Source organism: Thermobia domestica, chromosome 10, assembly GCF_964235325.1.
Source record: "Thermobia domestica chromosome 10, izTheDome1.hap1.1, whole genome shotgun sequence".
In the NCBI taxonomy this organism is placed as follows: domain Eukaryota; kingdom Metazoa; phylum Arthropoda; class Insecta; order Zygentoma; family Lepismatidae; genus Thermobia; species Thermobia domestica.
This window is the reverse complement of record NC_137463.1, coordinates 23,516,948-23,532,863: the sequence shown is the minus strand read 5'-3', so window position 1 is coordinate 23,532,863 and position 15,916 is coordinate 23,516,948. Positions and strand designations below refer to the sequence as shown.

At 36.6% G+C, this 15,916-nt stretch overlaps 1 protein-coding gene across 1 annotated transcript in view; it reads left to right on the top strand.

Annotated features, from left to right (window-relative positions):
• Window positions 1-15,916, top strand: part of Clk (circadian locomoter output cycles kaput protein Clock) — an 82,495-nt gene that overhangs the window by 41,154 nt on the left and 25,425 nt on the right. The window contains exons 9-10 of the mRNA XM_081727886.1: window positions 6,005-6,086; window positions 7,701-7,832. Coding sequence (XP_081584012.1) covers window positions 6,005-6,086; window positions 7,701-7,832 — 214 coding nt within the window. The remainder of the gene's footprint in view (window positions 1-6,004; window positions 6,087-7,700; window positions 7,833-15,916) is intronic.

Below are 15,916 nucleotides of genomic sequence, written 5' to 3'. Positions count from 1 at the left end.
TAACATAGGAGAGAAATTTACCTTGCATTCAATGCTTTTGTATCCCTGTTAAAACTTAATATTCGATATTTCAGCCCGCGTTAGGGCTATAATCGTGAACACTCCTACTGCAACTGTAAGAAATCATTGATATATTATCACGACCCCAGCGCAAAGTGAAATATCAAATATTAAGTTTTAACGGGGGTGCAAAATGAATTTCTTTCCTATCATTACAATGTGTTTGGTGTTCTCTTTAGTGGAATTAGAAGATTGTCTCCAAATTGACATCTTGTAGATTCTTTGGAAATGAGAAAATCGGATGTCACTGGTTACTTTCTAGGCTACAGCCTTACATTAGGAGTTAGATTTCTGGGCTGTCGGCAGCTAAGGCCGCTTAGTCCATCACGTATATGAGGGATGACGTCCCTCGGCGATCACACTATCCGATGAAAGGCAAGGAAGAAAGGATTGGAGAAGGAAGGAAGCGGCCTGAGACCATTATGTTAGGTACCATCCCGGCATTTTCCCTAGTGTGAATGAGAGAAACTCAGGAAAAATCTTACTTAAAATGGCTGGCCTGAAAAAGCTGTTACATTTTTTCGACCGAGTGTCTCCACCGGGAATCGAACCCGGGACCGCTCGCACCAAAGACGAGAGCGTTAGCGACTACGCCACTCTTCTTTAGTTATTGCTTTCGTTAAATGTGACGTTGATCCAGAGAACGTTAGGAAATAACTGGAGAATGGTTGGAACCAGGAAGATCTAGCGATAAGCCACTTCCGTACAACTTCACCATAATAATGAATTGTCGGAAAAGTCATGACGCATTTTTGCAGCAGATGTCGCTGGTTTATTGTTGGAAGTACTAGGGTCATTCGCATCTTGTATGTTATTACTATATAATTTGGCAGCTACCACTTACAACTTCATTCTTAAAAGAATGAAGGATTTGACTTAGTTTTGCAGATTTTATAAGTTAAAGATGGAAGAATAAACTTCATTTTAATCATTTTTTAAAATTTTCTTCCATTGAATGTAGAACTCGGGTCAAAATTGTGAAAAGTTTCGTAAAATTTACGGTAACAATGCCCTACAAAAATGTCAGTGCCAACGATGGGGTTCACGAAATTATATGGTGGATGTTTTTGGTCTCAGCTACGCTCCTACAGGTCAAGAAAGCCCACTGTGATTGATGACTACAAAATAAATGTATTGATCGAGTCAAACCCACATTGTACCACACGAGAGATTGGAGAAATATTGGACACTAAACATTCAATCGTTCACAACCACCTGAACAAGTTGGGATGCGTAAGCGAGTTCAATGTTTGGATTTCTCATGACTCAAAGAAGTTCATTTGATAGCACATATAGACATCTGCAAATATTTAATAAACTTTAGCAGAATTATCCTTTTTCGAACCGACTGATAACTGATTATGACAAGTGGATTGTTTACAACAATGTAGTGCGCAAACGATCGTGATCCGTACGTGATAATTCACCTCAAATGACATTAAAAAATGGTCATCCCTTCAACGTGTAGAGATTTTAAAGGCGTGTTTCGAACTTCTGTCAAGGAATCAAGCAATTAATTCGAATGTACTGTCGGTCGGCAGTTGGGACATTTTGAACGAATCCAGAAATATTCCGAGCTCGTTAATTGTAAAGGAAAAAAATAAATCTTTCAGTTGTACGTCCCACGATTTATGCCGTGTAGGCTAAACGAGACGATAATAGTGAGAAGGAATGAAATGGAATGAATGAAATAGTGAAATGAAGAAAGTGGAAGGAAACGGGAAAACTAAAAAAAAAAAAAACTCATGCACATGGTGTTTGTCCACATGAAGCTCACTTGACGTGAGTTGAAATCGAACCAGGGATCCCATGCACCAACGGTGAACGCTCTACCACCGGGCCACCACAACCCTGATTAATCCTAAAGTTGTGTTTTATCACTACAACTCGAGACTACACCCAAGTTAGATCAGCTGTCAAAAATTATTGGAACTTAGGTGGAATGTGTTGCCACATCCACCATACTCGCCTGATCTTGCGCTGTCATATTTCTATTTGTTTTGTTCCCTCCATAACTCCGTGGTATAACGTTCAATTCAGATGAGACTAAATCAGCATCTTGTTCAGTTTTTAGCTGACAAGGATTTAGAATTATGCTCACTGAAAGATGACAGAAAGTTATCTAACAATGGGGAATATGTTATTTCATTGATTTTCCCCTTTACATAGATAAATGATCTTTGAAAAACAGAAAAATACGCCATGGCATTTCTGACAATTGAAAAATGCAAAATGTAACGTTCATGAATCTAGTATATAACTGGAGAAACAATCATTCGAAGAACTAATAAAAAGTTGAATAATTTCCAAGGAGATTAATTATTAACATAACGTAATATAACACATAAGTAGAACATTGTGGAGTACAGGATAGAAATAAAGAGCTTAAATCATCCTTAGTTTTAATGACAATTTTGGTCCTTTATTTTTGTCCTGTACTTTATAACAAACGGAAATGTTTGGGTTATACTCAGGAGCATGTAGCTGACGTGGGAAATGACTTTATGCTCTATTAATAAATTAAATAAAGTAATTGACGCATGCTGTTGAATAATTAAATTGCAACTGACTTACTGAGAAATGCATCTTATTGACAGTTCGAAACTTCCAACGGCAACTTCCTTGTCCTCAGTAGGTAAATACTTCTTGCTAAGTGCCTCTTGTATGCCAAATTTGGGTATCGACATCATAACAATTGCTGATTGAGAGCAGCATGTACGATTTTTCTTCAAAAGTTCAAATTGAGAATGTAGTTTTCTCTTATTTATGCTAAAGGCTAATACCCACACACAATGAAATAATAATTAATTGTGGTGAATATTCACTCGGTATTGGAAAGAAACAAAAGCTACAAAAACAAATTAGAATTTTCATAAAGTGTACATATTATGCATTTTTATAACAATGAATAATAAAATTCTTGATAACCTTAAGTGCTTGTATTTTTACTTAGCGATATTTCGTCCTCCTAGCTTCCTCGTTATGGGCAGAACTTCCTTTCAGATTACAAAAAGTAGCACAAAATCATGGCTTCAAAGTCGCTTTCAAATCTCAAAAAAATCTTCAAAACATTTTGACAGGCTGTAAAATTTGGATGGTAAGGTAAACTCGGGCGTATACGTGTGACCCGTGTAGCGTAATCGCTAACGCTCGCCTTTGGTGCGAGCGGTCCCGGGTTCAATTTCTGGTGGAAGCACTCGGTCGCAAAAGTGTAAAAAGCTTTTTCAGGCCGGCCATCCTGGATGAGGTTTTCCTGGGTTTTCGTCATTCACACCAGGCAAATTCCGGGGTGGTACCTAACATATAGGTCCAGGCCGCTTTCTTCCTTCCCTTTCCTCGGATATAGTGATCGCTGAGGGACGTCATCCCTCATACGTGATGGGCTAACATGGCCATAGATGCCGAGAGCCCGGAAATCTAAATCTTAAATCCTCGGGCGTCTACGACGTGGGTTGATTGTAGCCAACACATATAGAGATAATACGAGAAATAGTGATACGAGGATCAAAGAACAAATCAGGGACTCCAAAGATGTAAATCAAACAGTTTCAGGATTGTCAGAACGTTCAGATGAACTCAAGCATACTATCAAAGAGGTTAATATATACATAAGGTGTCCTCGTTAGTGGAAAAATCATTATTCGAATTATGTTTCGTTGGGACAAAAGACTAAATTGAATTTAGACAAAGGCATCCTAGGTAAATAGTAAGATTTTATAATAAATAACCAAAAAGTTTTATGGTTATAAATACCTACAAAAATGTTCCAAGACTTAAGCTGAGGGAAATCAATTACGTTTTTCTTTTTTTCTTCTTTTCTTTTTTTTCTTTCTTTTTTTTTAAGGATAAAATTTACCCGTTTTGGCATTGTTATCCCGTAATCATTTGAAAATCACAGGTCATGCTCTTCAGGAAATCAAAGTCCCACGGAAGTAGGATAGTGTTGTTTGAATCATTTTCTAGTGAGACAGTGTTGACATCTCTAGAACAATACAAATGATTTACATTTCGGATGGTTTTCATTGGCTGAATAGTATTTCATGTGAAACTGCTCCAGTTCTAATTTGTCTTGCTTTATGCATATACAACGTACTTATCTCATGCATTTTATTTTAAACATAAGCTGAATAGATTTGAAACCAAATGAAACTTGGATGAAATAACAAATATGAACTTAATTACTATATACTTACGAGAAACACAGGAAAAAACCAGTATCTTTTAGCACTAAATTCTTTGTAACTGTAGATTCAATGAAATACCTAAGTATACAGAATGAAAAAGTGCTCGAACACCGATATCCAGCTTACTCTTCCGATGGATTATCCAATCCTTGCCCAGACTAACATACATTTTTCACCCTTTAGATTGGTGTTCATCCGTTTTAAAATGTCACTCTCCTCTGAGGAATAACCGAATAGCGTATTAGTCGGATCGACACCGGAGATCAAAATTCGATATCGGTTGAGTGCACTCTTCCACTCTTGAAATATTATTATAAGTTATAATTACATGGGCACATGGGGGGGGGGTATTCAAATTTTTTTTAAAAAAGGGGGGGCTACTTACCAATGAATCCTCCCTTGAAAAATTTAAAGGTTTTGACGATTCGGAAGTCTCAGCTGGTTCCTTCCTCAGTGGCAAGGTAAAAAGGAAAGGAGAAAAAAGGAGTAAAACCAGGAATACATACCATTATATAAAAGTAACATACAAAAAAAGATCCTGACATGAATAGAGCAGAATGAAAAAAGAATGAACTGAATAATAATAATAATAATAAAAAACTCTCTTTCGTGAAAACTTGAAGGCATACGGTAAACTTGTTAGCAGGTTTTTAGAAGATAATTTAGAATGAAAGTATTATTATCATGCCTTTAGTTGGTAACTTAAGATAGATGGGTTTCACTGTAATTATTGTTTGTAGCAAACAATAATTATAATTCTCATTGTAGAAGTTCGAAATTGTACTTACTCAAGATTTATTAGCATTAACGGTACAAATATTGAGGCGGAGAGGAAATGTAAGTATAAAATAATTATATTGTACAGTCATCGACAAAAGAAAATTGCATCTTTCACATGCAAATTGCATATACAAGGGTGATTCAGAAAGTAATGCTTCCAAGGTGATACCTTTATTTGTGTTTGACATAGCACCGATACAGGTATCAGTCTTTGCAATGTCAGTTACAAATGGTGACATGATTTTTCAACATAGTCCCCATTACGGACTTGTGCCAATGTGGAACAAGGTTTTTCATGCCGTCGGCGAAAAATTGTGCTGGCTGCTGGCCGAACTGCTGCTTCCACGTCCGCGTCACAACTGTAGTGTTGGACCTTAAAGTGATCCTTAAATTTGGGAAAGAGCCAAAAATCACAGGGCGCAAGATACGGACTATAGGCAGGATGAGGCAGAATGTCAACAACACTTTGCCAGCAGATAGGACAACTTTGAATTATTTTGGCGGAAGAGAGGACGTGTGGCGGTACTCTATCGACTGACGCTTCGTTTCCGGGCCGTAATGGTGTATCCATGACTCGTTGCCGGCGATGAGTATTCCTGGGCGTAAAACCTCCCACAGTCAGAAATTTAATGACAGCCCGCTGTTTCAACCGGACGTCACCACTGGATACCATGCATTCCTCCATTATTCTGGAACGAGAAGAGATCGGAAGGTGAAACAAGTGACAGTCTATAGCTTAAACATCAATGCATTAACGATAAAACAGTTTAGAATGTTTGCAGTTCTATTGGCCAAGTAGTGGGCTTGGAGGCATTACTTTCTAAATCACCCACGTACAATATGTTTGTTGTACTTTTGTAACTGACTGTACGTAATGTTACTGTAAAATATTACTTAGATGTTTATATGTTAGTTTTCACTTTGATCTATGTAAATGATGTTTACTTTTGTACTACTTCGTTTTCTATTAATTGTTTCAGGTTCTGACAGGGATACCTCAGAAGTAGAAAATATTATTTCTTCAAGTAGCAAATTTAGTAATTTTTCAGATTCAGACCATAGGTGAGTGATACATTTTTTACTTCTCATAATCATCATTCTAGTTACTTCCAACATTTATTAGGATCGATAATTATTATTATATTTTCTGTATTAACGAAGTTAACTACTTTGTTATATCTTTATCATTTCTGATTTTTTTTTTGTTTAAAAAATAATAGAACGTACATTTCGCAACCATTAAATTGTTATCCATTACTTTTCTAGATAGCCACATGTTTTATTTATTTATTTATTTACCAGTGGAATACCCGTTCTTCGCATGGGGAGAGTAACTTTCATTTTAGACATAAAGAGCTGAATTTGAATTTAAACAGCATCGGAAGTGTCAGTGTCCTGTTCGTCTCAGCGATCCCGAAAACTATGAATTCGACACTATTATCGGTCATTTTTGATCATTTTTATATATCTTCCCCTCCCCCAAGTTGCGGAGCTGAATTTGCATTAGAACAGTATCGAAGTGTCACTGTTCATCTCAGCGACCCCGAAAACTATGAATTCGACACTAATATCGGTCATTTTCGATCATTTTTAAATACCTCCTTGCTCCCCCTTCCCTAAATAGCACCGTCGAAGTGAAATGGTAAAAACTATCCCAGGCCCGAACTTAATCTCTGTTGAAAATTTGATCGAGATCGGTCGTGTGATTCAAGAGTTAAGTCACAAACATAGTCACGTTCACTTTTGTTTATTTTTATATATTTTTCCCTCCCCCTCCCCTAAGTTGCACCATCAAAGTGAAATAATAATTAAAAAAAAAATCCCAGACTCAAATCTCATCTATGTTAAAAATTTGATCAAGTTCGGTCGGGTGGTTTGAGAGGTATGAAGTCACAAATATAGAGTATTCACTTTCATTTATATATATATATATATATATATATATATATATATATATATATATATAGATTTGGATCCAGTGTACTGCGCCAAGTTTAATTCACTAATTAGCTTCGGAATAATACATTGGGGAATTGCTGAAAATAATTTCCGATTGCAAAAGAAAGCGATTAGAATAACTTTCAGAAAACCCACAAAGTCCTCAAGTAAAAAGATTTTCATGCGATGAGAATTACGTAATTCAGTGTTCATCTCATACTCCTGATCTAATTCCCAACGGCAATCAACTCGTCTAAGAACTGAAAGAACCCTCACGTGGTGCGCGATTTCGAAACTTAAAAGACGTAAAGAGTGCTTTGAACCAGTGGACAAAAGAGACTTCGAAGAAGTTTGGGGAACAGAAAAGTTGTTCCGCGCTGGGAGAAATGCATACAGTTAATTAGAAGTTACATAAAAGAACTATTTATAATGTAGGCGAAGAGTAATCAAAATATATATTCAAAACAAAATACCCAGAATTTCGGAAACATCCCTCGCACGAGAACTACTCAGATTTGAGTGCTTCATTAACTTTGAATTTTAACAATGGAATAGAATTTCCAAAGAAAACTACATCAACACGTAACCGTATAGTATAAAGTTGATTGAATCCAATTCTTTATTTAGCTTCATTTTTGTGTCAGTGGATAATGCGATATAATAGTGTCACGAATACTAATAATAATGATAAATGTTTAAAATCTCTGTTAACTATATTTGATGATTATGTACTTGCAGATTAGTTTTCGTGGGAACTGGGCGGTTGCAGACTCCGCAGCTGATAAGGGAAATGTCTATAGTTGACTCATCGAAGAGTGAATTTACCTCTAGACATAGTTTAGAATGGAAATTTCTTTTTCTTGACCACAGGTAAGATCCTCAATATAGTCAGTTGTAACTCAAGTGTACAGTACCTGCTAAATATTTCTGTTTTGGAATTATTTTCGGGCCAGCACTATTTTTAAGCTTTAAGATTTAAGCTTTTAACTATGCACTGTGTATATTTGTAATTAATGGAAAGATAATATACAGTTACGTTCAGAACTACTCCCAGCCATCTTTAATTTTTACAGTAGAGGTACGAGTATACTCTTCGTTACATGCAGTGATGATGCTAAAACATTAAAATAGTCTTACCTCGCTATCCTCTGTATGTGGGTAAATGTAATTTTTTCAATATTTCGGCTAAGAATCGTTAAGCCTTTTTCATCAAGATAGGATGAGATTGTAGTAAAGGCTTTGGAGAAAAGTGGACAGTAAAGATCTTAAAAGTGCACTGTACAAATTGTACTAATCCAATCTGCTCTATTTAATGAAAATAGCGGTTGGATAATCTGTGTATTTAATTATTGTACAGGCGACGACACTTATGTAGGCATAGCAAAAAGGAACACACATCCACACTAGACTGAAAGCACATGTTCACGATGCCAAAGGTAACAATGCTCCAACAGTAGGCCTTTGAAAACACCGGGAAGACACGAGCGTAACATGAATAAAGTGAAATTAATAATAATAAAAAAAATCTTTACTTATAGGAAGAGAGCCACACGAGACTTTTTTTTTTTTTTTTTTTTTTTCATTCCAGTAAGCGGATTAAAATTACAAAGAGTGAAAAAGTGACTGAGGTGTTCTCATTTCAGATCACGTACGTTGTACCACGGCTCCTTGCTCTGATTGAACAATTTTGTGTCTATATTCCGAGCACCTTATGACGGTTGAGATTTCATATATACTAATGAGGGGAAACAACCGATTCTTTTTACACACCAGAATCCTCTGTAGGTGCGAATTCTATGAGATACAAAAAAAAGTGACTTGCTGGATCGGGACTTGAACTCGATACCTCCGACATACCGTACAGATGGATTGTCCAATCACAGCAGAGTCTGTGATACAACCCACGTGGTCCGAGAAGAGAGCACCGTCCTCGAGAGTGAGAGACTGTTCTTGGAAGCTGGTCCCGGGCTCGATTCCCGGTGGGGGCACTCGGTCGAAAAAGTGTAAAAGCTTTTTGAGGCCAGCCACTCTGAATGAGGTTTTCCTGGGTTTTCCTCATTCACACCAGGCTAATGCCGGGATGGTACCTAACTTATAGGTCCCAGGCCGTTTCCTTCCCTCCCTAATCCTTTCTTCCTTCCCTTTTCCCAGATTGTGTGCTTGCTGAGGGACGTCATTCCTCAAAACGTGAAGGGCTAAATGGCCTTAGATGTCGAAAGCCCAAAAATCTAAATCTTAAATCCTAAATCCTGTTCTTGGAAGCTGACTGGGTGGCGTAGTGGTTAAAGCATCGGCACGGTATACCGGAGGTCCCGGGTTCGTGTCACGGTCCACTCATTTACTTTTTTACTCTGTGTATGTTAAAGAATTCGCACTATAGATTCTGATGTGTAAAAAATGTTTCCTGCTTTCATTAGCATATATGGATTAAAATTAAATTTGGACGTGGGCACTTTGGATTAAAATTACATTTGAACAACTTGGAATAACATCATTGACATCTTCACCGCCGTGACCAACTATTGAAGAAAACGAAGTTTTTAAGATGCGTATTCTTTGGAGCAGCTAAAGAATTTTTTTTTATTGATGATTGTAAACATTAAATTTCTGTACACCCTGTTCCTACTGAATAGTGTTCGTTACGTAAGTCTTTTGACAATGCTGACACCTGTCAGCGAAAATTTCACATTTATATATATATATATATATATATATATATATATATATATATATATATATATATATATATATATATAATATTAAATCATCTTTAATAATTGGGAGGAGCAAATGTGAATAATACCTTTTTGAGTTTATTGAACATACTATAATTTTCGTAAGTCGGGATTTTGGATTCTTTAAAATAATAATGATAATACGAGAAGAAAAATTTTAGTCAGTTTTCTTTAAAACAAAAAATCCAAAATTCAACGTTTGACCAAAACAGTTTACAGAAAATACGTTTTCTTAATTATATAAAATAAGTCCTTCTTGGCTATGTAATTAGTGCACTTTCCTTCGAAGCAGGAGACATGGGTTAGATTCCAGTGGGAGCTCATTTAGTTTGGATCCCACGTTAAGCTATAGGTCCACATCTCATATAGCCTTGGTGCTGGAAAGAGAGACTACATCTCGAAATCAGTCAAACAGTTTTTGGATAACTTTAATTTACACAAAAATAAGCACAGTGGTCGGAAACAATAATTATCTAACTGCCAATTTCATCAAATAGAGCCTATCTTGATCACAATTTTTACAGTGCAATTTTAAGATGTACATTGCACACTTCTGTACTCCGAACCTTCAGAATACGATCTTCATGATCAAGTTTTACGATTTTCAGCCGAAATGTTAAAGAAATTAGAATTACTCACATACAAAGAAATTGCACTTACTGATTCATATATAGTAAGATAAAACAGTTCGAATCTGTACTTACCCCGTAAGTAGAGTTGTAATATGAAATCATGCGACACCTTACTTCTTCTGAACTTATTATCACTCAGGGGCGGCTTTATTATTTTCATTTTGGGTAGGTCCGCTTCCTCGCTTATAGATACTTATATATACAAATTTGATTGATTAAGGACAGTAGGAAATCACTTTTACAGTAGTGGTTGATGCTATTTAGTAAATGGTTATCTACCATTAATATAGGAGTGGAAAATACGTTTACTCTTTATTGTATCTTTTAGTTTTTATGTATTTTTCAAAAATCTTTGGGTAGGACCATGCCTACCCGGCCTACCCGCTAAACCCGCCACTGTTACCACTCCTAAATATTAAAAATATCCTATGAACACATTGATGTCGAGTAAAAAATCGAAAGTTTGATCGAAAAAATTGAACCTTCTTATATGTTACTTGCCTGTGCCTGTACGGTTCTACTTGAGCGCCAGGATTCAGCTTCTATTATCGTCTTAATTCTACTTACATTTCTGTTTCTTAAAAGTATCTTAGTACATATAGTTCGTAAATTACCCATACGAGCTATATGTACAGCCCATGTTCAATATTTCGAACATTGTTCGGTAACCTGGAGTTTTTCCTTATATAACTTCCACGATTCATTCGTTTGTTCAGCTATTATTACATCAAATACATATATAATATAACCACAAGTCAATATACAGGGTGATTCAGGAGGAATGTCACATAATTTGTAAGGTGATTTTTTCATGTGAAAATAAACCGAAAAAGTCCTATGAACATGTGTCCGATTTCCTGTCGCTACGGAACTGAGCGGGTTGAAGACTATACACATCCATGAATGATTATGCAGACAAGTGTAAATATTACTTAATGAAAAGCTGTGTAGAGGCTGTGGTGTACAGAATAATGGTGGGACAGATGACTGATCCATCCTACAAGAGGTGTTCAAAATGTCCCCCACCCATCTCAATGCACTTGTCAACGCGTGTGTTGTGTTGCACATCGAACATCATCTCGGCGGGCTTTAATGCGGGCAACAGCGTTGGTGATACGAGTGGTGGTGGAAGCAACACGTGTATCCACCTTCGTAGAATACACATCTCGCTTTAACAAGCCCTATAAACAGAAGTATAATGGGGTGAGGTCGGGTGATCTGGGAGGCCACGGCCAATCCACCGTTGAGGAAATGTGTTATTCAGATACTGGGATACTTGTCTGGTACAGTGAATCGGTGCAACACTTGCACGACACGCACACGGCCTCACGACTGTTCACTGAGGATCCAACCCAGAATTGCACACTGGGTACGCTTGAAGCTGTCGCCTCGGTGCGACGTCACAGTGCTGCCATCTATCGAAGAACCCCCACACCTTTTGTAGGATGGATCATTCATCTGTCCTACCATTATTCTGTCCACTACAGCGCCTACACAGCATTTCGATGAGTAATATTCACACTTGTCTTCATAATAATTCATTTGTGTGTGTAGTCTTCAACCCGCTCCAGTTCCGTAACTATCGAAAATCGGACTCATATTCATAGGACTTTTTCGGCTTATTTCTACATGTAGAATTACTTCACAAATTGTGTGACATTCGTCCTGCATAGAGGCCAGCCTTTCTGGGCTTTGTAGACCTGTGGCTAAGGCTGCTTTACATGATTAGTATTATTATTATTACTTGTATAATGAGGATATCCACTTATGAAAGAAATTTTAGTATTTTTTTTTCGTTTTACATATATAAAACAAATGTTTCAGATATAGTTTATTAGTTTTTATGAAAAGTATGAATCGAATTACAATGTTCTTTTCATTCTGTCTGGTCTATAAGTCTATAAGTAGTCTGTAGCAAGTTAAGTTGGAAGGTGTCATAGTAATTGAGGAATTCTATGTAATTGCGGCCTATACCAGTATAGGCTGTTTCTAAGGAGATTGGATTTTTACATTCTTCGTATTAGGTTGGTATGCCTGGAAAGTTTTATTGCGATATCTCAAAGTTTCGACGTTGCTCCCGTAAACGAACAGAAGTCGTCGTGAGCCGGAAGCTGGTGCTAGTTGACTGAAGAGCATTGAAAAATGTCTTAATATGAATATGGTAGCACGAGTTCACAGTGCGGTGCTAATAATCCGAAGAAACGTAAAGACGTTAAGTTATAAGAAACAAAGACGACATTATTATGAGCTGCATATTGTGTTAAAGAGTTTGACTACGCACAGAATTTACCAATGCTGAAAACACATGAAAGTGCACAATTTTATATACTACTCCTGTTGGTGTATTTGTTTAATGCTCACTGTCACAATAACAGCATTGTTACTGTTGTCTAGAGACTGAATCAAAGGAAGATCCCAGTATCATGTGTTCGTTCCTATACGATTTTACGAGGGTCATCCAGAAAATGAAGACGGTTTAGTTATACAAAATAAAAAAAAAAATATATTTATTGGAAAAAACAATTTTGTTAAATACCTGAAGCTTCCTTCACTTCTCTATATAATCACCTACATTTAAACATTTGTCATATCTATTCACGAGCTCTAGAATTCAGCCATTATACATTTCTGCCGCCAGCTCATTAAGCTACGTAATCACTGCATTCAACAGTTCTAAATCACTTACCGCCCAAAAAGTGTTGCAGCTTAGGGAAAAGGTGGAATTCACTATACTAATGCCACATTAACTTGATCCCTAGTCTTCCGTTGCAAGCGCTGCTATCGGCTGAAGGATTTCCACTCGCTTTCTCTCGCTTAGCAACAGCTGAACCCTTATTGGCTCAACGGGAGGGTGTGTGAGGGTGTGAGCTTTAGTTCGCATTTTTGCCACGGCTCAAGACATTTTGGCAGCACAATAGGAACATGACCACCTGGCTTAATGAACTTGCGGCAGAAGAAAATGAAATGAAATTTTTGAGTTTTACGTCCCACTTATGCCGGTTAGGCTAAAGGAGACGGTGATGATGAGAGATGAATGAAATAGTGGAATGAAGAAAGTGGGGCGAAACGGGTGAAACCCGAGAAAACCCACGCACACGGTGTTTGTCCACCACAAAATTCACTTGGCGGGAGCAGGGTTTACACCCGGGACCCCAAGCACCAGAGGTGAACGCTCTACCACTGAGCCACCGCGGCCCTGGCGGCAGAAGAATATAAAATGGGAATTCTTAAGCTCGTGACCAGACACGACAAATGTTTAAATGTAGAAGAAGGTGATCATGTAGAGAAGTGAAGGAAGCTTCAGGTATGTAACAGAATTGTGTTCTTCATTTTGTATAACTAAACGGTCTTTATTTTCTGGGTAGCCCTCGTATAACACAAAAAGAGACTGACAGTGCACGAATACAAGACTTCATTTTCATGTCTGATCTTGCCGGAGGCCAAAACAAAAATATGGTAATATTTTGTTCTTGGATTACTATGAAATTTGATGCTACAGTGAAACATATATTTCCAGTCAGTGATCACTGTTTTAAGCAGTGGTTTGTGTCGCTTAAAACTGGGCAAAGAAGAAAAAACTACACACTTTTGACAAGTACGTGGATGTACAGAAGGCAAGTCGAAAAAACCCGTCTCCTTTTACCGTAAAACTTAGGGCACCTGTTATCAAATTGTGGAAAGAAGGAGTCAAAAGTGTAGTGAAACATCAACCAATTACATCAACGGATATCTAGAAACTACGTTGTTAGAAAGCCAACCACTGCAGCTGGACCCAGACAAAGGAAGAGACGTACGAAGTTCGTTTCGTTTTCTGGACCTAGATGCTATTATTAGTACAGGGAAGTGTTTCGTCAAGTTTGAAGCACAAACCAAGAACCAGGCAGCGGGGATCCTTATTCGTAGATGGAACCAGTATCCAGTTTGGACTACTTTGCACCTTTATTCCTACAAAAATATTGTTCCATTTATTTTCTGCTATATTCCCGGTCATGGTATTATGTTTATTTCGTCAGTTTCACAAAAAAATATCGTATGAGTGCTGAGATACATGTAGGCAGGGACCATACAAAGTTGTTCACCCTAAGAAAGCCCCATCCACGTACGCTTTATTTTAAACGTCCACATTTATGTTAACAGAGGAACAAGCGCTTAAGTTTCTTATTATTTTGTTGAAGTAGGCAAATAAAGTATGTCTTTTTGTTGAATACACCAGGCGCGCACCCAGAAATTTTTGTTGAGAAGGACGCAATACTATAAGCTACTACATCTATGCGGTATTGAACGGGTATTAATCTGCATCCGAAAAGACGATAAGTAATTGTAAAATACTTCCACCTTTATTTTCATTAAAATAAATAAAGATGATAGAACTAGATTTTTTTTTTTCATAAGAGAAAGAGAACAAATGATGTGTCAAGTTAAATTTTCATGCACATCAATTATTTTGCTGTTAAAACAAGTTCAGTTTTATTGAAAAAGTGTACGAATTCATATTAAGTTACAAAGTTTTGGAAAGGTCCGGACCTGTAGTGCACACATGTTCAAATATTAAATACAAAAGATATCCGTGTTTTAAATATTTGCACGTTATTACCTCAAAACATGGTTTCCCGTTATGGGCCCTTATTACATAGAACTCCTCAGTTACAAATTGTTGTTCAATATTTTTGAACATAAATCTATTGAAGTTAGAGCAATCACCTTACTCCTCGATGCATGTGTAAATTATTAATTAGATATGATATCTTGTAGTATATTCTATACAAGCATGCTCAAGTGAAAAACAAGTGATTTCGGGGATATGAAATACAGGTTTTTTTGTTTACTTTATTGTTCCGTAGCAATTATGCAGTATTGCAAGTAGTTGTATGTAAAGATTAAAGACAGTAGAACTTACCTCTAAACGATTGTATGATATTTCTATTCTACACAGTTTCCGTTGACTGTAAGGTCCGTTGAACATAGTTGTAGTGTACTTTCTTTTGCATTAGTATGTACGAATAGATACTTGTTTTCCTTAATCGTTGAGCATCTCATTTTGGAAAATGTATTTTTTCCTGTCGGTTTGTCGAAAAAAAAAAAAGTCACACACGCAGAGGTTTTTGTGTGTAGATCTAGTTTTCAGTGTAGTACTGTAAGGAAATTTTATTAACCCTCGAGTATATACACTGACAAATAGATAGATTACGTAATTGACAAAGTAATCACTGAAAACTGTAACTTTTTAAAGAAAACAATAATAACCACTGTTATAATTAATGGAAGTAAGCCTAAAATGAAATAAGGTCTTTTAAAATTACCTCCAGAACTTTTAATATTTTCATATACATATTCGGAAACGAATGATTTTATATATATATTTATATATATATATATATATATATATATATATATATATATATATGTATATATATATATATATATATATATAATATAAAGAAAACGAAAAATAGTTAATTACCCTTTGCATGGGCTAACACTTCAGCGTAGCATTGACGCATATTTAGGGGCTTTATCACTATATAAGTTTATATTTATAACTTGTATTTCGGCACTGGAAACCCAGGTTCGATTTTCCGGTGGGAGC